Below are 24,028 nucleotides of genomic sequence, written 5' to 3'. Positions count from 1 at the left end.
AGCCCCTGTTCTCAGCTGTTGCGGCAGGAGTGCCCCGGGTGGCCCTTGAGACTTTTGGTCACGACTTCCTCAGAAAAAATCATCAGTAGGCTGGAGTGACGAGGTGCCTCCATGCAGCCTGACTGCTCACACTGAGGTTTTGTCTTGATTATACCTGACAGCACAGTAATACAGTAATCCTGAAACCTTCTGAAAACCTCCTGTAGAGGAGACTCCACAATGTCCACTGACAGCTTCTTCCAGTGTTTTCCTTTTCTACTAATGAGCAAGTTTTCCTGGTTGTGCCTCAGATCATTGTAGGCATTTAAAGGTTTTTTTTTTTCCTCCTGCTTTTCCCAGTGAACATGGAAAGAGCATTTACTGTCTCTGTTCAGAAGAGTTCCTTCTGCATTAGAAGACAGTTGTCCCATAGTGATCTCTTTCAGAGTAAGACCACCTCCCTTGGCTTTTCAGCAGCAGTCTTATTTCCCAGATACCTGAGCACTTTGTGTTCTTTTAGACTTGCTCCTCTATCTAATTTTTTCTCACTGTGTGGCCCCAGTGTTGGGTCCAGCCCTCCTTAGGAAAGCCTGTGCTCCTTGCCTTAGCTTTCAACATCCTTAATAATAGGTCTCAGAAAGTGATTTGTGCGCTTTGTATTGCCATTGCATTTTGCAGCTCACTGCGATCCCCAAATGTTATTCTTCCCCTACATGTATATGCTTTGTGCCTCCTAAATATAGCACTTCCTCTTGCTGTAGAAATGTTCTGAAATAGGTTCTTCAGGAGTGCCTTTGATTTTTATCTTGTCCTGTGAGTGATTACAGCCTCTTCCTTCCAGGTGTGTTTCACTCTCAAATTTTATAATAATGAAAATACTTGGTGGAACCAAGGCAAAGCCAAGTCCTTGCAGAAAAACACATGAAATGCCCTCCCAGGACAATAGTGACTATAACAATAAAAACTTTTCTTGAGGATGATTTTATTTTGTCCCTTGTGAAGCCACTTTGGAGTAATTATGTCTGGGATGTGTCTCCGGAGTTTGATGGAAAGTCCCAGGGATAGTGACTGGAATCCTGCTGAAGCAGAGATGCTTCTTTACCTGCTCAGCCAGGTGTTTGTCCAGATGATGATTAAATTGCTTGATTTGCTATTTTGGCAAAATCTTGGATAGATTTTGTTGGTTTGTTATTAACATTATTTTATAATAATTTGTGTATTTGCAAATTAACTGTTTGATGATTTGCTCCAGAATTATTTTAGGATTTGAAATTAGATAGACTGTCTGCCCCCAGCTTATTTCCATGAGCCATTGCTTAAGTCATTCAGGTATCTTCTACCTTGCTGGGGTTGCTATCCTAGTCTTTTTGCTGGAATGGATTATGTTCTGTACCCGATAAATATTCAGTCAGTGACACTTCTGGTGAAGGTTAATGCAAAAGAAACAGAAACACTTAAGTCAGGCTATTTGTTTTCCCTCCTTGTGTGATGCTTTATGTCTTCGATTGTTTGTTATCTTGTATTTTTAAGGTATTTACAATTTTTTTCTTTAGTCTCTTGCTAACTGAAGTTTCTTTAGCTCCTTGGCTTTTCTGATTTTAATGGGTTTTTCCTTTTCCTATAGGGTTGCCCTTAGTCACAACTGTTGTGTTATCACTTTTTACTGTGATCATTTTCTAATTTTCCAGTCATTAAAGAACTTTGTGAACAGGTATAATGGCCTGTGCTTTATGCCTTTCCTCTGAGTGGAAATTGCTTTGTTTAGGATTTTTTTTCAGGTGGATTTTTCCGTTCTGTTGTTTTGTTTTGGGGATTTTTTTTTTGTTCCTTTTTTTTTTTTTTTTTTTTTTTTTTTTTTTTTTTTTTTAAGTTGTGCTTTTTCTGTCATTCTTTCTCTAGTGTTGTCACATCTTAGAAATGAAAACCCATTTCATGATCACTGTCACCCAGATTACCTTCCCCTTCCAGCTCTCAATCAATTCTTCTCCATTAGTCTAGGTGAAATCTGTAATCTATGTTCCTAGCTATTTATAAATCCAGGGATGTTCAACGCTTGTGACTGCTGCAGGCAAGAGGCAATGTCTCAGCAACTCTCTACTCATGTCTGTTCTGCAGCATGAAAAAGTGCTTTAAAAGTTAAATCCAGGCCTGCATTTCAAATATGGAGTACTGCTTAAATTTCAAGGGAAATGGGTAAATGCATTTCTGTTTGCAAGTGTTTGCTTTCCAGGTGATACCTCATACATCTTTGAAAAGCTCAAGGTAAAAACTCATGTCATCAGTTAACTGGATTTTCCTTAAGTGTTTCTACCTTGCCGGCACAGGAAGGACAAGAATATGGATGGTTTTTAAAAGATCATTTCTCCTGCTCCAGTTTCTGGAGTACCGAGGACATGCTCACAAACACCCATGTGTATGTGTGTGTATGCAGAATCTTCAGGTTCCCCTTCCACAAGTCACTGTATGCAAGACCACAGCACAGTATTTTCAGCCTGTATTTGATCCCGATTTTATATCATCCTTATTTTATAAGTGACTGCAATTCCTGCATTTATTTGAGAGAATCCGCCATGCTTACTGATTTGGCAAGGATTTCAAAATCCCACAGAGAAAGTATTACAACTCTGCAGGAAATGGTATTACTCACCTTAGTGCTGATAAGGGGTGATTGTACTGTGTGCTTTCACTTTGAGCACTTTTATCAATGTTTCTGACTTTTGGGTGTGTTTTTCTGTGCCCACAGTCATTTAAGGAGGCGAGAAGTCAATGTTTAAAGTTGTGTAAATGCTGAACGTCGAGTTTTGAACTTGAACTTTGTTTTTTTAGTAGTGGGGTGTTGCTTTGGCAGTGCTGAGCTATCTCAATTCCCTTTCTAGATGGGGGTTGATTTTGGTCCTTAACACATCTTGTAGTTAAAATACAAATTCTAGTCTCATAACTGGGTTTAAATGTCTAACAGAAGGCAGCAGAATCCTGCAATTCTAAGCTGCATTGACACAATATGATCTAATAGAATATATGTAAACAAAATTGCCCAAACACCAAACTTAAAAAAAATATATTGGACTACTGTATACATGTTTAAAATTTCGAATTATCAACTTCAGCAACAACATGCCGCCCAAGATTTAATATGTATGACAGACTGGATCCTTCATGGACATGCTGATCTGTTGAGTCCATAAGATGTTCCACATCTCTTTTTATATATATGCATGGATAGAGGGTAAATTGATTTGAATCTCGGTGTGTTTTTTGCAAATGTGCAGATTCCAGTTAGAGTAGACAATATATGGTGCCTATTTTGTCTGCTAAGAAATAGTGAAATGTGCGTGCACATAAAGGAAGTTGGGTGGGGGAGAGAGAGAGTGTGCCTTAAGGGCCAGAAAAAGAGGTAATGAAGGTACTAGTTTGTAAATCAGACTATCTGTGTTCTGTAATCCCACAACGGTTTTCTTAGTAGATAAGAAAGGGGGTAATGGAAGTAAGGGACCTCACCCTTCCTAATGCCAGAGGCTTTGTACCCTCTGAAAGCAAGACTGGGGGCTTTCTGGTAAATTAAAAACCCCACATTTTTATTTTATTGGATTCTTATAAATGCCTAGTCCCCTCTCTTGCCTGTGTGCAAACCATTATGTGAAGATTGTATGACAGGGCCAGGAGTCAGGACTGCAGAATATGGTTGTCTAGCAAATGGGAAACTGGGGCTGTATGGTCACATGATTGATTTACTTTTCTGTTTTGTGTTTCCTTCCTTCTGCTGCTCCTACAACACTTCTGGCATTTCAGGTTTCTAAAGTCAACGGAGTCACTCGAATGTCATCTCCGAGTGCAAATGCAGCCAGTGCCAAAAAGATGAGAGAAGTCAGACCTTCACCGTCCAAAACTGTGAAGTACACTGCAACAGTGACAAAGGGAACTGTCACATACACCAAAGCCAAGAAAGAACTGGTCAAGGAAACCAAACTAAATCACCACAAACCCAGTTCACCTGTCAACCACACAATCTCAGGGAAAATAGAAAGTAGCAATGCAAAAACCCGCAAACAGGTGCTATCCCTTGGAGCATCCAAGTCTAACAATACCGCTGTAAATGGTGTAAAAGTCAATGGCAAGTTGAACCAAAAGACATGCACTAAGGAGGTGGGGAGACAGTTAAGGGAGGGGCTGCGCAATTCGAAGAGGAGGCTGGAAGAGACGAATCACATAGACAAAATACAGTCGCCCACCAAGAGAATGAAAGGGGCCGTCAACTTGGCAGAAGCTGCCAGCAAAAAGGCAGCAGTAGAAAAGCCTTTGCTGAATGGACACCTTAGAAAGGAAGTGCCAGAGAAGAGTTTGGAAAGAAATAGGCCAAAAAGAGCCACTGCTGGAAAGAGTACGCCAGGGAAACAAGCACATGGCAAAACTGAAAATGCCTCCTGTGAAAATCGTTCTACCTCTCAAGCGGAGTCCTTGCACAAGCCACAAGACTCAATGGGAAAGCACGAAAAGGGCAGTAGTAAGTCTGGGTGGGGGATGCTGGGGGAGATTCCCATCCTTAGGCCCTCCACCAAGGAATTTCATGACCCACTGATATACATTGAGTCAGTCCGAGCTCAGGTAGAGAAGTATGGGATGTGCAGGGTGATTCCTCCTCCAGACTGGAGACCTGAGTGCAAGCTAAATGATGAAATGCGGTTTGTGACACAGATTCAGCACATACACAAGCTAGGCAGGCGCTGGGGACCCAACGTGCAGCGGCTGGCCTGTATCAAGAAGCACCTCAAATCTCAGGGCATTACCATGGATGAACTCCCACTCATAGGTAAGGGCTGTGATTCCTTGGCCTTTTGCCACTGCTTGTAAATGTACGTATATGACTTTATGCTCTGTTTGCCTTTATGCTTAACCAAACCCTTGTTCAATTAACACTGCAGAGCTCTGAATCTCTCTCTCTTTTTCCATTGGCCAGGTACGATGCAGGTAGGTTGTCAGAGAGCTTTCTTTCCAGGGCGACTTTATATTGCTGTTTTCCTCCCTCTTTGACCCGGGGGGAAAAAAACCACTCCGTGGGACCATGGTCTGCAGATTTCAGAATCTTCTTCTTTCCTTGCTGTTTACTTATGGGCGTGGTATGACCGTGTATACTGATAGCCTTGGTTTAAAGGTTCTCTCAGAATATTTTTTTGGACCTTTCCAAAGATGTTTTCCTAACAGGTTGCAATGCTGCCAGGCTTTAATACATTTTTCTCCCCGCCTCTTCCTTTAAAAACATTTAACCAAAGGGGAAAGAAAATATCTCAGAACTGACTTGTGTTTGGGTACTCAGACACTTAAAATCACAAATTTGCAGTGACCTGCTGACATTTAACAACCATTAAGTGTCAAGAATAGGCAGTAAAATGTAGTTGATTGCAAAATGGAGGTTTCATTATTTCTCCCAGCAGGTGTCTGCCAGGGCTAATGCCTGAGTGAGAATCACTTATTTAACAGAATTCTTGGTTTATGGTCTGCTGTCAGATATGACACGTGACAAAAATGTGACAATAGTTTGTAAAAACATGACAACAGCAGCATACAAATGAACTATTGAATGAGCTGCCTCCATCTCTACTGCCTTTGCAGCCACTGCAGAGTAAGAAACCCGTGGTTCTAATTTTTGTTAGTTCTTCCCTTTGTTTTTGAGGTGTTTTGAGTCACAAGCTCACAGGAGCTGCACCTTGCGACTGGAGGCTAGAGTTTGCCTTTGAGGCATTACCTGACCCGAGGCAGCTCTTGGCGCTGGTTGGATTAAAGAACACGCTTTTCTGTTTAAACAATCCACAACACTTCCTTCCCCCCGCCTCCTCCTTTTTAAACTTTATTTTATATCACATATGGTAAGTGAGGGAAAATGCCTAAAAAGCACACAAAATGATTGCAGACTTTATGGTGAGCTGATGCAGGGCTCAGCAGAGAAATAACAAAATTTTAAGAAGGAGGAACGAGGGGTAAGAGCTTTGCTGCAATAGCCATGCAAAAACGTTCAAGGAAATCTGAAAATTAAAATCACTCAAGCAGCAATAAGTGAACATTTTGTATGCCTAATGTATGCAATGGTTGTATGCTAATAGAAAAGAATAATGAATTACATTTACATTGGCAAGAGAGAGAAGAAAATGTGCAAGACAGCTCGATTAACACTCTTGGAACAATGTTAATTTTTTAATGAAATACCTTAACTCGGCATTAAGATGGCATTACTGGTAATTATTTGTATTATTTAAGCACCTAAGAGCCTAATGAATAGGCAAGGATTCTATTCTGCTGGGTGCCATATAACCAGAGCGAGCAGTGGTCTCTTACAAATTTGCATCCTATGTATCCTTTCTGCAGTCAATTTCCTACCTATCCTGTGTTTAAAATCAAAAACAAAATGGAGAAAAGAAACTGGAGATCATCAGTGCACAAAGAGGAAAAATCTGTTGGTTCTATCAGGAAACGTACAAAATAATCTGTGGTGATAAATGCATGCTTATTTAGGTAGACATGCATACCTAGCCCTTCTCTCCAAGCCAAATCACATTTCCATTGAAGTAAGTGGGATTTTTGCCAATGGCTTGTGTAGTGCCAGCATTTGGTATTAAACACATACCTGAAGATTTAAGATTTTCTTTTTTTTAAATGAGCAATTTAAAAGTATTCCTATCTTAGAGAAATTAAGGCAATTTAAAAAATAAAGTTAAATACTGCTTCTGCATAACGTGCCAGATCTCCTATTTAAGCCATTTTGGTATAGGTGCTTTTGAATAGCTTAGAACTCCATTTTTGTTGTTGTTGGGTTTTTTCCCTTTTTTTTTTTTTTTTTCTTTCCTTCCTTCAATCTTTCAAGGAAAGTTTAAGCAGCAAGCTTAGGTCGATCCTGGAAAACATCAGAGATATAAATGCTTCCAAAAGTTATGACTGTGTGAAATGGAATTATAATTGAGAGCATTTTGCAAACCTTAGCTGTAGGCTCTGGTTGAATGAAGTGCTACTCGAGCTCTAATATTGTGGAGTGATTATGAGTGATCATTCCATGATGTGGGAGAAAATTGAATTTTCAACAGTGCTGAAACTAGGACCTTAAACTGGGTGTGTTCTGGAGAAAACATATAATGGTAAATCTGGGCCACACTTCTTTCCAAGCTAGGAGTATGTTACCCAACTTTATGTAGATTGCTGAATCTGTTGGCATGGAAAGCCATCTTGAGTTACACCTTCAGCTAATATGTGGCCTGCACCCAGAAACCACTGCCCAAAAAAGTAACAGAAGCCATCTTGAAAGTTACATTTATATTATGTTATGTATGGAAGACTAAAGAAGAAAGAAAGAAAGAAAACTTTCCAAACTCACTTTTTCTCCCATTGGTGTTTACTTTTTCTCAGCCTCAAGACCTTTTTAAAATTTCCCCCACTCCATCCCCAAATATACTAAATAGGATAGATGTGCCATCTCGTGGTGCTGCCTCCACCCTTATCAAGTTCTGCTCAAAGCCTTATGCTTGGTTTTGTCTGCAGCCAAGCACCTTTGCCTCGTGCTGTGTGGGCAGTATAAATGTCAGCAGCCTCTGGTGCCTCGGTCGCAGCCATTGTCCCAAAATGCTGCACACAGGTTTACGCTGCTGAGCCTCCCTCATCACTGCACTGGCACAAGTGGTGGAAGAGGGGAAAGCAGAGGGAAGAAGGAAGACTGGAATCAGCAATGAGACATCTGAGATGCAGCACAGGGTAGTTTAAAAAAAGCAATACTGCTTGTGCTAGCAGGCAGGATGATCTAAGTTAAGTTGATGTAGCTGTGCATCCTACAGTAAATATTTACCATAGTGCTGCTTCTTACCCTCTTCTGTTGCAGTAGCATTTCTAAGTGCTCTGAAATGGCTATGGCATAATGGTTTTTACTTTTCTCAAAGAAAAAGGCAAAGGGGAGACAGTGTGGCGGCAGAGATGTTGACACTGGTTTTGTATTAATTCTCTTTTTTGCTTGAACAGCACCCTGTTGAATTGTAGGTGGTCTTTGGGCTGTTTCTTCACTCTTTCCACTGATGATTTATTTCTGTGCTTTCAGAGTATTTATGATGTTTCTTTTATTGTTCCTCATCCATTTGGCTGCTTTTAATGCTGCAGTTTGTATAATCTTTTTTTTTCCCTTTTTTTTTTTTAACTGGAGTGTGAAATGTGCTAGTCATCTTAAAACATACAAAACCAGAATGGAGTATAAAATATGGATGGCCTCAGACTGGAAGAATAATGTGTCTGGAACTTTTTATGTGGTTGCAGTCTCCAACCCTAAACAACCCCTTGCCTCCCTTTGGTTTTTATATGAATTTTATTACCTGTAGTGAAATTAAAAATGTTACTGTGCTCCTTTTAAATACTAACTTCGTCCAAGGTGTTGTGCAGATATTAGATAACTGTTATTTCACCTCCAGAAGGGATAGATATTTGTCTTCCTGATGGCCAGTACCCCAGCTTGACACTGGTTTTGTTTATTCCAGGCATGAACCAGATGTGGGACTGATGGTGGGTGAGGGTGTGTGGGTTTTTACAGAGCTGGGCAACTCTCATCTGCCAAGCCTCTGGGTAATGACCAGGGCACAGATGCATGTCAAGGAGATGGCTTGGGGTGCTCTGCAAAGCAAAGGGCATGAAACTCAAGGAGTAGAGCAAAAACTGAATCATAGGGAAGGCTATTTCGAGTAGCAGAATATGGCCTGTGAAGGAATTAAGCTGGCAAAACAGTGGTGCGTGCCTCTCTTTAGCAAGAGGCATACAAGAGAGGGACAGTTCTGCTCTGGTGCCCAGGTGTCTGGAGCTGTCATGTCCCCTGTGTGCTCAGCCTGGTAGCACGTTTGACGTGAGCTGACCACAGCTTTCCTAATCTACTCCTGTGTTTCCCTTTCCCTTCCTCTGCTGCCTGGCACGCGTGGACCCCAGGAGGTTGCGAGCTCGACCTGGCCTGCTTCGTCCAGCTGATCAACGAGATGGGGGGGATGCAGCAAGTGACTGACCTCAAGAAATGGAACAAGCTGGCAGACATGCTGCGCATCCCCAAAACTGCACAGGACAGGCTGGCCAAGCTACAAGAAGCCTACTGCCAGTACTTGCTCTCCTATGACTCCCTCTCCCCCGAGGAGCACAAGAAACTGGAGAAGGAGGTCTTGCTGGAAAAGGAAATCCTGGAGAAGAGGAAAGGACCTTTGGAGGGACATTCAGAGAATGCCTACAAGTTCCATTCCTTGCCCCGGTTTGAGCCCAAAAATGGACTCATCAATGGCGTGGTTCACAAAAATGGCTTCCGCAACAAGTTAAAAGAGGTCGATGTCCCACTGAAGACGGGCAGGCGGCGACTCTTTGCTCAGGAAAAGGAGACCACGAAGGAGGACGAGGAGGAAGAGGAGGAGGGAGTTCTTAGCGACTTACACAAGTGTATATACAAGGTAATGAGGCTGGCTCTGCCTGGTCTGTCTCGTGGAGCCCGTGGTGCTGTGGGTGGTGTCTGGGTGCACACCCAGCTGGCTGAGGGGAGCTGATGGGGTGCAGTGGCAGCCCCGAGGCAGCACTTACCATGGTTACCATGGCCAGGCAGTCTGGTGGCTTTATCCTGGTATGCCTGGCTCTTGCAGGATGTCTGGAAAAGCTGGGAGGCTTTTGTTAGTGTCATAACAAAATGCACTGGGCTCTGCCCCCCCTTCATCTCCTTGTGAGAGGTTCCCTGAGTATCTCTGCCCAATTATCCTTGCAGACACAGATTGTATTTTCATTTTCTAGTGACATTTAAAGTAATGTTCTGCTTTCTCATTCCTGCTTCTTGCAAATCTCTCCGTGAGTGAAGTAGTGCTGCACATCAAAACGAACATCACTAGAAATACTACTACATTTAGAAAGGGCAAATTGAAATGCAAACAATATTTTCATCTGCAATGCCAGACTTTGTTCAGCACTAGCAATCACATGGACTCTTAGTCTTCCACATATCAAGTGCATCCATTTACAAAGGAATGCTGACTCTTTCACTGTATTTTATTTGGCAGTATCTTGCTCTGGAGCAGGACTTGGCACTGCAACTCACAGTGCAATTTTGAGTTGTGTTGAATGGCGTAGCCGCACTCTGAGAGAAATACAGCATCGAGTGTCTGTGCCCAGTGAAGGAATATGCTGTTCTTCCCCTTCCAATCTCACTTCCATCCCCAGGAAATGAAGCCAGATAGCCCAAAATGACTTACTGTTAAGCTATTTAGGGACTGTATGAGCTCAGACTTGGGCTTTAAAAGCTTGTATCAGTTTTCTTTTTGCAGCCTGTTATGATTTGTCAGCCCGAAAATTCTTTTTTTCTTGGGGACTCTGGCCTCAATCCCACCTTTGAAAAACAATCTCTTTGCCATGCTGCCCTTGGAGAGAAGCCTATCTAATGACAGCAACTTTTGTGAATAGTGAAGTGGCATTTCTGTGCTTAATATCCTGTGCTTAATGATGGTTAAATGAAAAACTTGATATACCTTACTCTGCTGCACGAACAACCTCAGACTTAGTGGGGGAATGCCTTTTTCTTCTTTTTCAGTGCAAGTCCCACGTCAAAGTTCAGTAGATACAAAATCACTCAAAAAACAAGACTGTGATTTGTGATAAGTATCCCAGTCAGATTTAGGAAGTAAAAAAAAAACAATAAAGCAAGCAAGCAAAGTGTAGCTGGTATAACCAGTCTGAGTCTGCTGAGTACCAGGCCTTTACCTCAAAAGGCAGAGAGCTCCCAGGATTTCTGCTTGGTCACCAAACAAAGCAGTGGCAGCATCAGACCATGTCTGAGTCTGGCAATACCAGGTAGAAATCCTTCTGCCCTGAGTGTGAGGCTGTTAGAGAGGAGCATCACTGAGCCCGTGGGCCAAGGCTCTCCCCAGCCACCAAAGCAGCTGCAGCACATGGAGCCTCTCAGAGAATGCCTTGGGTTGTCCACTTGGTACCAGCAGCTTCCCTGACACTGGGGCTTGCCTATTTTGATCCCATGCCATGTTCTCTGTGGTGCAGAGACTGTGAGCTGCTGTCACAGGTGAGGCCTGGGGAGAAGGCAGGGGGAAGCAAATCTCTGGTGGATTTCTGGAGAGATCCCTGCTGTGGAGCGCCCTGCGGGATGCCTGGTCAGCCTGAGTGCAGAGAGGAATGAAGCTTCATTCTCACAGCACTCAGGGTAGAGCTCTGTTAGAGGACTGATGCATTAATACTGGTTATGTCACTTAGAGCAAGCCTCAAGACACAGAAATTATGCATCAAGCTTGATGCAGCAGGGTAGCCCACAAGATGTAAAATTGCTGTAGTTCATCACTAGGCTTTAAACGACTGAGGGAAGGTGGTGCTGACATTGGTTATAAGCAGAGAGTGCTTTGTGGCATTTAAAGAAAGAAGCCTTTTAATCCTGTGTGTGTGGATGGAGGAGTGTTCTTTACCTGGTAACATGTTCCTGAGAAAATTGGAATTTCATGAACAGAACCTGCCTTCATGTTACAGCTTCCAGAGATGATGGGATTGTAATGGTTCCTTTTTAAATGACGTTGTTAAGTCTAATTAAAATTTTAAAACACACATTAAAACAAAACAAAACACACACACACACAAAAAAAACAAAAAACCCCAAAACAAAAACTAACCTATGTCTGTGGAAAATGCCCAGGTCAGTATTGTGAGGGCTGGAGGGAGCACACCATAGTCAATGGCTGTAGTCCAGTTCAGGCCATAAAGTCTGTTCTTCAGCCCATGAAGAGGCCATACATTTAGGGTTTCTCATAGTAAGTTCTGCAGTCAGCACATGCTTGAGCTGTTTTTAGCAAGAGACATCCAGTGTTCCAGGGGCAGTTACCACCATATCGCATGTCAAGGTTAGAGTAAATCTCCTTTGTGTTAGGCTGACTTTCTGCCAGGACTCTCAAATTATTTTCAGTGTCTCTCCTTCCCAGGCTGTGAGACCTGCTGTGCTTTTAAGTGTGTGTTGCAGGCTGCTGCTTGCTTTACTCCTAAATAAGTGGCATTTCTACCTGATGATTAAAATGTTGTCATTTCTAAGTGTGTGAAGTAAACTGCTGACATAAAAGCAGGATCTGATGCAAGATTTTCACTCTTCTTTCCCCAGTTTTATCTCTGAAAATATTTTAAAAATCTTTACTGGTGCTGACTGAACGCAGCATTTGTTTCCATACAGAACAAACTGAAGGCATATTAGCAGACTCATGAGAGGGACACACAGAAGAAATCACAATGCGAGTTTTGCCAGCCCTCCCATAAGACCATCATGGAAATCCTATGCTGAGCGCTCTTCACCAGGGACTTGGCATTTTCATACTCCACTTAATAGAAGCCCTTCCTTCTCACCTGTGGCTGTTGTGAAATCTCTGGTTTCAGCTCATATTTATGTTTGCTTTAATGTCTTTAACATTCATAGCATTGCAGTGTCCTTCTCTCTGCCTTCCCTCCAGGCTTGGTGGTGGTGATGCTCCCCCTGGGCTGGCTCTCATGGCCCTGCATCAAACCTGAGAAGAATCAGGGGAGGAAATAGGAATTTCTTTTCTTAAACCTTCCTCTCTTCTTGCCACAGCAACAGAGACTCTGTTTTGTAGTTTGAAGCTCCTAGGACAGTTGTTGAACTGCTGAGATACTTTTCAAGGTGTTGGAAAGGATATTTTGCTCTTCAGCATTTAGTTTTGTATTCTGGTTTAAAATGCTCCATTAAAGCACTTTAAATTATTTTCTGTGTTGGCATCAAAAAATGTTACAAGATTCCTCAGATGAAAGAAAATGACCAAACAGATAAGGAAAAACCCATGGCCATTTAATTTGTTTAACAGTTTTTAGGAGACTAAAGATACAAAGTTCTTGGCAGAGAAAGAAATGAGTATATGCAATTTTAAAGGGTTAAACTGTTCCAGTTTTCCACTTTATTTTTTCTTGCTTGCTATATACTTCTATTTTTTTTCTTTTCTCTCTGAAAAATGGAAAGACATGGCTAATCTTGGAAGATGAGGCCTTAATTTTGTTTTTCTGCATAAGATGAGAGGAAGAGGCAAGTAACTGAAAGAGGCAGCTGCTGCAGTGCTGGTTTGCCTGCGGTGGAGGCTGTGCCCCAGCACGGTGACTTGGTGCGGGCCCTGCGCTTTATGAGGGGTTTTGTTGTAAAAGGCTGCCTCAATAAACCATTCATGAGGGCATTAAAAGATGAAGGAAATTGCTTATTGGATCACAGAGAATCCAGCTCTGAAGTTTATGGGAATCTGAGTGCCCCAGGCCCTGGGCATTTCACAAACTTTTTTGCTAAAGCTAATTATGCAGCATTCAATTTAAAAAGTGACAACGTTACAACCATATGAGCAGAGTGATAGACTTGGCCTCTGGGGGAAAGCTGCTTTTATAGTTCTTTCTAGTTTACTCTTGGATGTAGTTATTAAATAAATTAAACACCAGAAAAGGCTGAGGTGGTTTGGCAGACCTGTTTCACAATTGAGAAACTAGAAAGGTAACAGTCCAAACAATAAAACCCATTTATGCAGAGTTTTAAAATCTGTGGTTGCCCAGATGAGCAGTCAGGGCACAGTGGGAAGGAGCGGTGGATCTGGTGAGGAGCAAAGACACTTTGTGCTCCAAGTTTGCAGAGTGCTGCTGGTCTCTGCCTGCAGCAGTGCCCTCACACCTCGTGTGGTGCCTGCCAGCTCTTGTGGCATGCAGCTTCCCAGCATCTTCCTCGTGCCCTGCAGCAGAGGAGGCAACACAGGTGTTCCTGTCTGGGCACACCACAGTGGCAGGGCTGGCAGGAGCAAGTGGGCTCTCGTGCCTTTGCCTCCAGAGCCATCAGACAATGCTTCCCAGAGCTTCTGGTGTGGTACAAGTTGAAGGAAAGCAGGTGCCTGGAAACTTTGGGGTAGCTCAAGCAGAAAACCAAGTCAAGAGCCTTTTCTTGTACAGCTCCTGCAGCAGTGCCAAGAAATAATGCACTTATTCAGCAATTTTACTGTGTTTTACTTTTCCTAACCTTGTAATAATAAGTCTTGGTTCCTTGGCATTTGAACTGCTTTTATTGAATTGAGCATAACTAGTTTTTGAAAGCAAGTGATTACAGTAATCCTGGCAAACTCTGCTTTTTGTGACCCTCTTCCACCACATACAACATTTTGATGCTGTGCATTCTGTGCATTTCTGTGAATTTTCTAAGTCTTTTTCACCTGCCCCTTGTACATAAAGAGCATGGCCACATGGTCCCTGGATAATGTATTGGATTTGACTGGCTGCCTGATAGGTCTTTGCAACCTGTCATAGGAAGCTGGGCCATGTCCATCCTCTGTGTTTATCAAACACTGAGCGTTGTGCTGGACAAAGCAGTGTCCTTCTGGGAACATTCAGCTGGCGTTTTTACATGGTGGGTTTGGGAAGTTGATGTGAGTGAATTTCTGTATCTTCTGAGGTATTTTCTCTCAGCAACAAAATGAGCTTTAGACCCATACCTCTTCTAGAGACTTTGTCTTCTTTCCCTCTGTTGTCATCTGGGATGGAGCCTGTAAAGAAGAGAGTGAGGACATGGGGGAATGTAGGCTTGCTTTTTCATTTTCACTTTTAATTTTATTTTATTTTTCCACAGGGTAGGTCTGTTTCTTTAACAACCTTCTACCGAACAGCAAGAAACATCATGAACATGTGCTTCACAAAGGAGCCTACAGTAGCTGAAGTAGAGGTGAGGCCAGCTCAGGGGGTGGTAAAGGTTTTTATTTCAAAAACCTTTTTTTTTTTTTTTTTTCTCTTTCTTTTTAAAGGTTTTTACTGAGTATGGGGATTCAGGACTTTCAAGCATTTCTGTAATCAGTTTAAGGCTGTCTAGTTTGGAATTTTTAAAAAAGGGTTAAATAGACATGATGCTGATTCTTCTTTTTCTAAAATTTTTTGAACATTTTTAATAAAGGTGTTGATGAACTGAGGAAGAGAAAGAATTGTTAATCTGATGTGTTGAAACACAGAAACCAAGGAGATCTAAATTTTGCCTGCCTTATTGTGACTTTAATTATTTATATTCTTATTTTTAAGCAATATTTTATGTTGAATTACATTGAGGTCATAAAAGCCTTGGAAGTTTCTGGGGTTTATATTTTAATGAGAAATACCTTGTTCAGCAAATTAAAAATGCATTACTGCTTTCTCTTGCCACAGCAAGAATACTGGCGGATAGTGGAACAGAAAGATTGCCATGTAGCAGTGCATTGTGGAAAAGTAGATACCAACACCCACGGGAGTGGTTTTCCTGTGGGAAAATCTGAACCATTTTCAAGGTAAGATCCCCAAATCCATCCTCTTTGTTGCCTCACTCCTGAGCAGAGCCCAGCAGGCAGCTTGGCACTGGGAGTGTTGGCATGGGGAATGTGCACTGACTGTGTCTCCCTCCGTGTCACCCCTCAAACAGGCATGGGTGGAACCTCACAGTCCTTCCTAATAATACAGGATCCATCCTGCGACATCTTGGTGCTGTGCCTGGTAAGCAAATCCCTTCTCTGTGTTCCCAGCCACTGTCAGTGTCCTCTGAATGTGGTGCCGTGGGCACAAAATGCTTCTCCCTCTTCCTGGCCCTGCTCTTCCCCAGCTGACTGGGCAGTACCAGCACTGAGCAGGTGGTATTTAAAGGAGTGAAGGCAGCCATGCAGATGAAGGATTAAGGAACAGTTGAGACCCTATTCCTGGAGCAACAGGTTGTACCTGCAGTATCCCTTGCTGTTCCTGCCAGGCTATCAGTGTTCTTTTGTGTCAGGACAGAGCTATGCAGCTTCCACACTTGCAAAATGTAGTCTGTAGCACTGGGAAAAGCAGCACACACATTTTTAAGTGAATTGACACAAATTCCCCAGCTGCCTGTAAACCATTGCAGTTTACTGGTAAGGAACACTGTGGAATCTCCTGTTGAGATCAGGTGTTGAGCCTGAACAAACCAGCTGGGAAACAGGATACCTGCTGAAAAATCAGATGTATACTTGACAACATGAAGCAACCTCCTCTGATCAGTGGCAGTGAGCTTGAATTGTGGGTAATTGTAAATTCTCCTAAGAACAAAAGTTTTATACAACTATTAGAAAACAAACATGTTCAAGGGCACTGCTGGTGCTGTAGGTATTTTCTTAGTGGAAAATGCTGAATTTGTTAAATTACTTCCTGTGAATTATTCACTCTGATAGGAAGACTTACAACTTCAAGGGTCAGCTTACGGGGAGAATAAGATTTTTGATTTAAATGCCCTCTCAAACTGTCTTCTACTGAACAAACTGAAGTTACTCAAAACTCATTTTTCAATCTCTTTGTTTTAGGAGTGACAATTCCTTGGCTAAATATTGGCATGGTCTTTTCTACCTCATGCTGGTCTCGAGACCAAAATCACCTTCCATACATTGACTACTTACACACTGGTGCTGATTGCATTTGGTAGGTACTCCGTGGTTTTTCTTCATGTTCCCTGCAGTGGCTGCCTGTAGGCTGGTGTCAGTAGCAACTTGTGCAGGACTTTTGCATGAGGGAATCTCACCTAGAGAGTCCAATGTGTGTGTCAGCAGGGGAGGTCCAGTTTTAATGGGAAAATGTGGTATAAACGTAGGAGATGAAAACCCCTTTCCTGGAAGAAAGCTTTCACTTGGTTTTCAGTGGTCTATTCTGGTGTCTTGATGTCCCCATGGCGGCAGTGGCATCATGAACTGCTCTTCATTCACATGCAAAGTGTGTTCTCACACGTTTCTCAGATGCTGCTGATGTCAGGGGTGCTGTCACTGGGAAAGCACATCGCCCAAAAAAAGGCTTTGAAATCTGGGGAAAACCATTAAAACAGGATCTCCTCTCTCTCTAAATATGTGAAGTTGAGGAAGTGTTCTGTATGTGATCCTTTCAAAGAGGTAAAGGTAACTGCTGGGTTGTGCTGCAGACCTGGGAGTTTGTCAGTTTCTGTCATGGGCATTTCTTGGCTCTTCTCCCTGTTCTGTGAATCGGGAATCTGTAGTCCTTTATAACAGTATACTATCAGGTCAAATCACTGAGCAAGCTACATTGTCCTCAACTACAGATGAGTCTGTTTCTCTGTAAAACATTAATCCAGTCTTAAATGACAGTAAATTCCAAACAGCAGGTATTTAAGAATCCCCTAATTAAGTTCTGAGGCCACTTTTCATACTGTGTGTCAAAACATCGGACTCTTGGGATTGAACAGGCTTGCATGCAGACAGCTCAAGAAAGACTACTCTTCCTGTTTTTCAAATCAAAGAACAAAAGCAAAGAAGCCATTTGCTTTATCTTGATGAGCTTACACAGATGAGTACATAGCTTAAGGTGTGTTTGTGATGATAGCCTTGATGAAACAGGGATAGTAGGCAGGAATAACTCATAAGAAGGAAGTGAAACTGCTTTGTCTGTTGAAGCTATTCTTCAGCAAGGCTACCACCCTGAAGTGTCAGGCTAGTATTCATTAGCTCCTTACAACTTTGAATAGTGCAATGAAGCACCCAGCTGTGTTAGGAGAAGGTGAATTTATTATCTGCAGGTCTGGCACAGTACCTGGAGTAGCCCTGACAGCCTTGCCTTTGGTCGCTGCGTCGGAGACAACAAAGCGGCCACTGGGCTCCAAACCTCTCCTCTGTCTTGCCAAGTCCATCCACCATCCAGAAATCTTCTTATCCAAGCACACATCCCTGTGCTACTCAAACCACTTTGCTTACCTGCAGATTGCTCAGCTCACTCTCTAATCTCTCAGGCTTTACCTCATGGAGATTAAACAGGGGAGAACTCAATTTGCATGCAGGGCAGAGGTCAGTGACCCAACCTTTTATTCTACATGGATCCTCAGTGCCCAGTAAAAGAGAGAAGGAAATCTTGTTCTGCCAAGATACTCAGAAGTCTATAACTGGCCACTTCCCATTGTTATAGGTACATCAGGAATTGCAGATAAGTGCATTTGCAGCATACATCAGTTGCAAAGGATCTCCTTCCCCCTCAGTCCTGCCCCAGGTAGTCAGTTCCATGCACTTCTGTGCTGCCCCTCCTCTTCACACGTCCTTCACAAGCATTTTCCAATGCCTGTGTTGTGAGGGACTGTGTGCTTGAATCTTGTGTCTGTTCCAGCCATATTTTCTTACTCTAAAAGAGAAGAGTGGGTTCTGCCATGATCTAGGTTCAAATTTAAATCCCTGTTTCAAATCTGTTATTACGGTGTAACTGGAGTGATGCACCACACATGGGGACCTGTACTGAAGCTGTCACTGTTAGCAACTAAGTATTTGAGACATGGTATACATTTAAAATTGCTGTTGGGACTATATCCTTACTTACCAAGATAAAGTTCTTTTACTTCACCTCTCTGTAACCCTGGGAGTTCTTAGCAGGATATATGTCAGGATATATGTAAGGAGTTGGTCTTCATACAGATGGGCAACCAGTTCAATAAAACTGTTACTGTGGGTGCAATTAGTTGCATGAGCAGATTATGTCGTGTCTTCTGCCTCTTGGTTTGAAGATCAACGAACACAAAGTCATTGTCAGTACAGTGAGCAGTGATGAGGTGTTCAGATCACAGAACTGCAGCCTTCTGCAGACTCTTCAGTGAGGATAACTCTGTGATGCACATGGAGTTAGTGCACATTATAAGCAAGTATCCTGACAAGGTTTGTAAGGCCAGCAGAACACTTCATGAAGTTGCTGCAGAGTTCAGATGAATGGCAGGAAGACTGTACCAGTTCCCCAAAATCTTTCCAGCTTCATTCTTTTGTTCCAAGTTTGGAAAAACGGCTCCATGTGCATTTCTGGTGTGGGGGCAAATGGACTCCAGGTTGAGGTCTCATTGCATAAATAGAAAGGATAAGTCATGATAAAGCTGGAGGTGCTTTTTACTTGCCTAAGCATCACCCCTTGGATAGGCTGTAGGCAAGAGCAGTGACCAGCTGTCACCATATCCCCTCCCTGCATCCAGAAAAACAGCAGTTCTTGGGTGTGTGGATCTAAGACTTGAGACTCCAATGTCGTTCTGCTGAGGGAGCAGTGCTGGCAGTGAGCACAAGAGGACAGCTGCTTCCTTGGCTTCTGAGGAGAGGAGGATGTGCAACTTGGCAGATTCCCAGCAGAGTCTGAAACCTCTCCTGCCATTTTGGCTGCTCTTAGTCAGGTCTTCTGTTGCAAGGGAAAGGAGGGATGTAGGAATTGTTCAGTAAGCACGGCAAGAAGGTCTTGGGTAACTCCTTGCACTAACAGTAGAAGGAATTTGTGGTGTCTTGACTGTTACAAACAGAAAATGTTATTAAATGTGAAAATCCTTTGGTTGATGCACAGATAATAAATATAACCTTTTATGGTAAAGATAACAACATATATTGGTGCTCACAAGATGCAAACTTCTGCCCATAGTTAGCTGGTTTGTTGCTGTTAAAATGAACATCAATCTATTGCTGACTTCTCTCCTCTGACTCTACAGAGGATGGAGTTTTCACATTTCTGTTTGGGGGATTTTATGTCTTTTGATACTTCCTGAACACAATCAGACTGAGTCTGAATAAACAACTTCCCTTCAATCCTCAGTGTGTTGCCAAAAGAACTGTGTGTGAAACCCTGTGTTGAACTTTTTTCTTCTAATCAATGTCCTGATCTGAATTGCCTGTTACTGTGTAGCTGTGGACCATTATTTGCTCCTCAGTAAATCTTTCTCTTTTCCTCTGATAAAACAACAGGTATTGCATTCCTGCTGCGGAGGAGAACAAACTTGATGATGTGGTACATACCCTGCTGCAAGCCAATGGCACTCCAGGGCTGGAAATGCTTGAAAGTAATGTAATGGTAGGTTAACACTGGGAGAGGTGTTCCCATTTGAGAACCCAAGGCTAATCAGGAGGCTGGTTGGTTGGGGATTTATTTTGGTTTTGTCTTACACTGCAGTGATGCAAAGGGGGCTACTTTCTGTTTCCAGTGTTTACCCACATGGTATTTTTCTAACAAGGCTGTTATTATGCATTAATATAGAAACAAACATGAAAGTGCAATAAATGTTTTTAATACTGTCTAGAATGTATTGAGCCTCACAAAGGGAGTGGGATTGAATCAATTCATCTGCCATGACTGACATTTTATGATACCAGCATGGATAGGAGAAACCTAATACTTCCGTATTTTTGCCTCCTTTAACAATTTCTTTTTAGTGCATTTAAGTATAAATTGGGAAGCCCATAACAAAACCCCCTCCCTTGGCTACCCGTGTTAACATCTCACAGAAGTGCAGGAGCACAATGGATTCAGCGCCAAGTCAGAAAAGACAGGATGGAAAGCTGAATGATCTGAGTTGCTTTCTGTCAGTAGCAGACCGTGTTCTGTCCTTGGGCACGTGAGAGCTTAAACTGGGGGTTTGGGGAGAGGCACTCCTGCAGTTGTCCCTCCAAGCGCTGAGGTTCGGCACGTGCACAACGGGAGAGGGAAAGCGCCCAGAACGGAGCTGTTGGCAGAGCCCAGCTTTGCTCCACGAGCAGGAGCAGGTGGCAGCACCCAGCCAGGAAGAGGATCAGAGAACTGTCAAAGAAGGTTCTGATTGTTTTTCTCTCACTCTTTTTATTTTTTAATTTTTTTCCCTCTCTGTCTTTCCAGATCTCCCCAGAGATCTTGTGTAAGGAGGGGATCAGGGTGCACCGTACTGTACAGCAGAGCGGGCAGTTTGTTGTCTGTTTTCCTGGATCCTTTGTGTCCAAAGTATGTTGTGGCTATAGTGTTTCCGAATCGGTGCACTTTGCTACCACCCAGTGGACAAGTATGGGCTTTAAAACAGCCAAGGTAAGTTGAGGGAAGGAGTTAAAATGGATTCACGGCGCTGCCATCTAAAAGGACAGCAGACATTCCAGGATTGGTAGCATTCTGAGAGTAGTGCAACTACGTCTGTTTTTCTGGACTACTAAATAAACAAAAAAAAAGGAAAACGTTCTGCAAGGCATAAGATGATCCAGTGTTATCAGAAAAGTGACTGAATTGTTAACTGACAGTTAAAGACTTGTGTATAAATTAAAAATTTCAGAAGATTGTTATGCCTGCAGACCAGTTTGCAAGGAAGCTTTTCAAAAATCCTTTCAGACCTAATGATTATACATTGTATTATGCTTACTAATTTTTTTTTTCAGTGATGTTTTCTAGAATCATTAGAATCTCAGGTGCAAATATCTGAATAACTGTGCTTGTTAGATCCTGGGGTAGGCAGAGTCAGTTAATACTCACAGCTGTATTGCTTGTTTTTCTCTGCCCCTTCATTCAGGAAATGCTGTTGATCAGGGCAATTTCAATTGTAATCGACTTGAAAATCCTTAGGTTCACTGACCAGCCCATCCAATACTAGATGTAAATAAATAACCTTCCCATTCCCTTTTCACACAACTGACCAAGGCAAGTTGCCTGCAGAAACAGGTGATTTGTCCAGTCATCATGGTTCTGGCTACATTTCTGTGTTCTTGGACAAAGAATATATGCCACTAATTGTGTTCCTGACCTTCTGAAATACACTCTGGGTTACAGATACTATTTTGGTAGTGTTTTATAGCTGAGCCACTAGTCAATTATCCTTTACAGCTTCAGACCAAGTTACTAAGTAATTAACTGTAATATGTCCATAGTTAGGGATTGCTTCTTTAGGGTAAATGGAGTTCTTCCAGCCTAGTTATACTAACTGTATATTAACTTAGTTTGAAATAAAAGATTATTTTATTATATATTTATTTTGGGGGAAGGTGGGAATTGTGTATATCTATAAGTAAGGCATAAGAATCCTGAGCTAACCTTTCCTGTCTGAACTTACATGATTATATTAACTCCATGTGCTGTATTTATTGCTCTACTGAACACTTGTTTGATATCATGAAAATGCTACTCCTGTAAGAGACAGAAATCACTATGCAGCAATTAAACAGCTCTTGGTGCCTCAAATTTTGAAGAACAGTTTCTTTTGATTAATTTTAAAGAGCTTTGCACTGGGTGAATACAAGGTGACTGAAAATCCAGCAGATTACAGTCTATGATAACCAACCTTGGAAATTGAAGTCACAGCTCTCACAAACTTTACAAAGAACCACAGACAACATGTTTATGTTGAAATAACTTTTGAAACATCTACTGCGTTGTTCTTTTCTCTTTTTTTTCCCTTCCCTTTCTGTCCTCAAACGGTCTTATGTTCCTAATTACCTTTAATTTTGGAAATTATTTTTTGGTTCCTCCACTTTGACGAGGCACTTTGCCATCTTTGCCACAACACTGGCCAGGATTGTGCTTTGCAGAGGTGGTGAGATGTTCTGTGTAATGGGAAAGATTCCCCTTTTGGACTGTTAAATGAACTCTCTGATAAACAACTGTACCTTCTGTCTGTTCGATCTCCACAGCAATACTGACAGTTTTTAGCGTTTGATAAATTAACTTTGTTTTCATCCTGTGATACTGTGACCTGATCTTTTTATAGTGACTCTCTTTATATTACTAAAATGATGTTGTTTCATTTCTGTATTGAATGACTGCTCAATCTCCTTTAATACATGGAAAAATGAAATTCTGCATCTGAAATTGCATTGATTTCAGTCTTACAAGCATTTTGGAAAATCATTTGAATAAAAGAGTTTATATAAACACCTGCGTAAAGGGACAGTCAGGTGTAATCTAGACCATACTTGGAACAAGGTTGCTCCTTTTTTAAAAAGCACCCTAAAAGGTCTTGAAATTTTAAGGTAAGGATGAGAAGAAGATGTAGAGTTGTGGTGGAAGAGTGTGTGTTTGAAATGGCAAAGGGATAACCCTATAGCTTCAAATAAGGCATTGGGCAAAGTCAGTGAAACTCATTTAGGAAACTGAAGTACAGAATATTGGACTAAATGAAGGCACTCAGGGTTAGAGGTTTGGAAATAAGAGGGAATGTCTGGTTTTAAAGGACAGCTTTGGTGCTCAAGGGCCTACCAGAAATTGAGTGGGAAGAGATTCAGCTGGTACTGTAATACAGGAGGAAGAAGTGCATAGGAAAGATGGAGTTAGTCTTCCAGTTGGATCAGCACTGCTGCACATACAGGAGAGGTCACAGTCCATAAGCCAGATTTAACCCTGTTACCAGTGACAGAATGCCTGTGCACTGATCTCCTAAATAGGAAAATTGTGGTATTAGCACAGTATTCTCTGGCCATCCATGGAAGTTGCTGGCAGGGACTGGATGGGTATTTCCCCACCTCCAGTTTTAGTTGGAGTGAGGAACATGCCTTTAAAAGGCCACAGGTTTCCCACTCCTTGGCTCCTGTCACAGAGCTGTCCCACCCGGAGCACATGGGGCTCCTTCAGATGAAACCAAAGGGAAAGTGGTCCTACAGAAATGTACCTGGGATCCTCTCTAGAAAAGAGCTGTGCTGTGGTGGAGAGCAGAGATTAAGAACCTTGGAAGAGCAGTAAAACGCAAATAACCACTGCTGTGGAAGAAGTAAATGTACAAAAAATTAGAAGAGGGCAATCACTGTGGTGGCTTTTGCAGCAAGGTCATGGCCTCCAGCTCTTGAAACTTTTGGAGGTAGGTAAGGACAAGAGTTGCAGCTGACAGAGTCTGGTAGCATTTTTGGGAGAAAAGGCTCTTAAAGAAATGAGAGGTGAAGTTCACACCACTGATCTAGAGAAAAGCAGAGGATGGCAGTTTTTATCATGAAAGGAGGAGGTCTCTTTCTACATTCCTCACGAGTTTGTAGTAGCACAGTTTCATGTATCCATAAATAACCTAGGAGGGGAAGTTAATAGCAAAACTAATCCTTTCTGCTGAGGATATTAATGGTAATGGCAGCAAAAATTAAAGCTATGAAGTGTTACAGAAAGATTTCATGATACTGAGTGATCCAAGTGAGAAAACAGTAGGTAAGTTCAGTGTTGATGAATGTTAAAATTTAAATTTAAAAACATAATCCTAATGTGACAAATACAGAGATGGGCTCTGAATGATGGGCTCTTGCTACTGAGAAAAGAGGTCTTTGGATTCCTATGGAGCTGTCGGTCAAGTGCTCCGGAGTGGCATAACAAAAATACATCG

General features: G+C 42.2%; 1 protein-coding gene across 1 annotated transcript in view; it reads left to right on the top strand.

Moving 5' to 3' along the window:
- Positions 1-24,028, top strand: part of JARID2 (jumonji and AT-rich interaction domain containing 2) — a 210,241-nt gene that overhangs the window by 178,795 nt on the left and 7,418 nt on the right. The window contains exons 7-14 of the mRNA XM_063403007.1: positions 3,769-4,786; positions 8,917-9,419; positions 14,594-14,686; positions 15,157-15,275; positions 15,407-15,477; positions 16,299-16,413; positions 19,689-19,794; positions 20,593-20,775. Coding sequence (XP_063259077.1) covers positions 3,769-4,786; positions 8,917-9,419; positions 14,594-14,686; positions 15,157-15,275; positions 15,407-15,477; positions 16,299-16,413; positions 19,689-19,794; positions 20,593-20,775 — 2,208 coding nt within the window. The remainder of the gene's footprint in view (positions 1-3,768; positions 4,787-8,916; positions 9,420-14,593; positions 14,687-15,156; positions 15,276-15,406; positions 15,478-16,298; positions 16,414-19,688; positions 19,795-20,592; positions 20,776-24,028) is intronic.

The sequence above is a fragment of the Prinia subflava genome, chromosome 1 (assembly GCF_021018805.1).
Source record: "Prinia subflava isolate CZ2003 ecotype Zambia chromosome 1, Cam_Psub_1.2, whole genome shotgun sequence".
NCBI lineage: Eukaryota > Metazoa > Chordata > Aves > Passeriformes > Cisticolidae > Prinia > Prinia subflava.
This window is presented reverse-complemented; position numbering and strand designations above follow the sequence as displayed.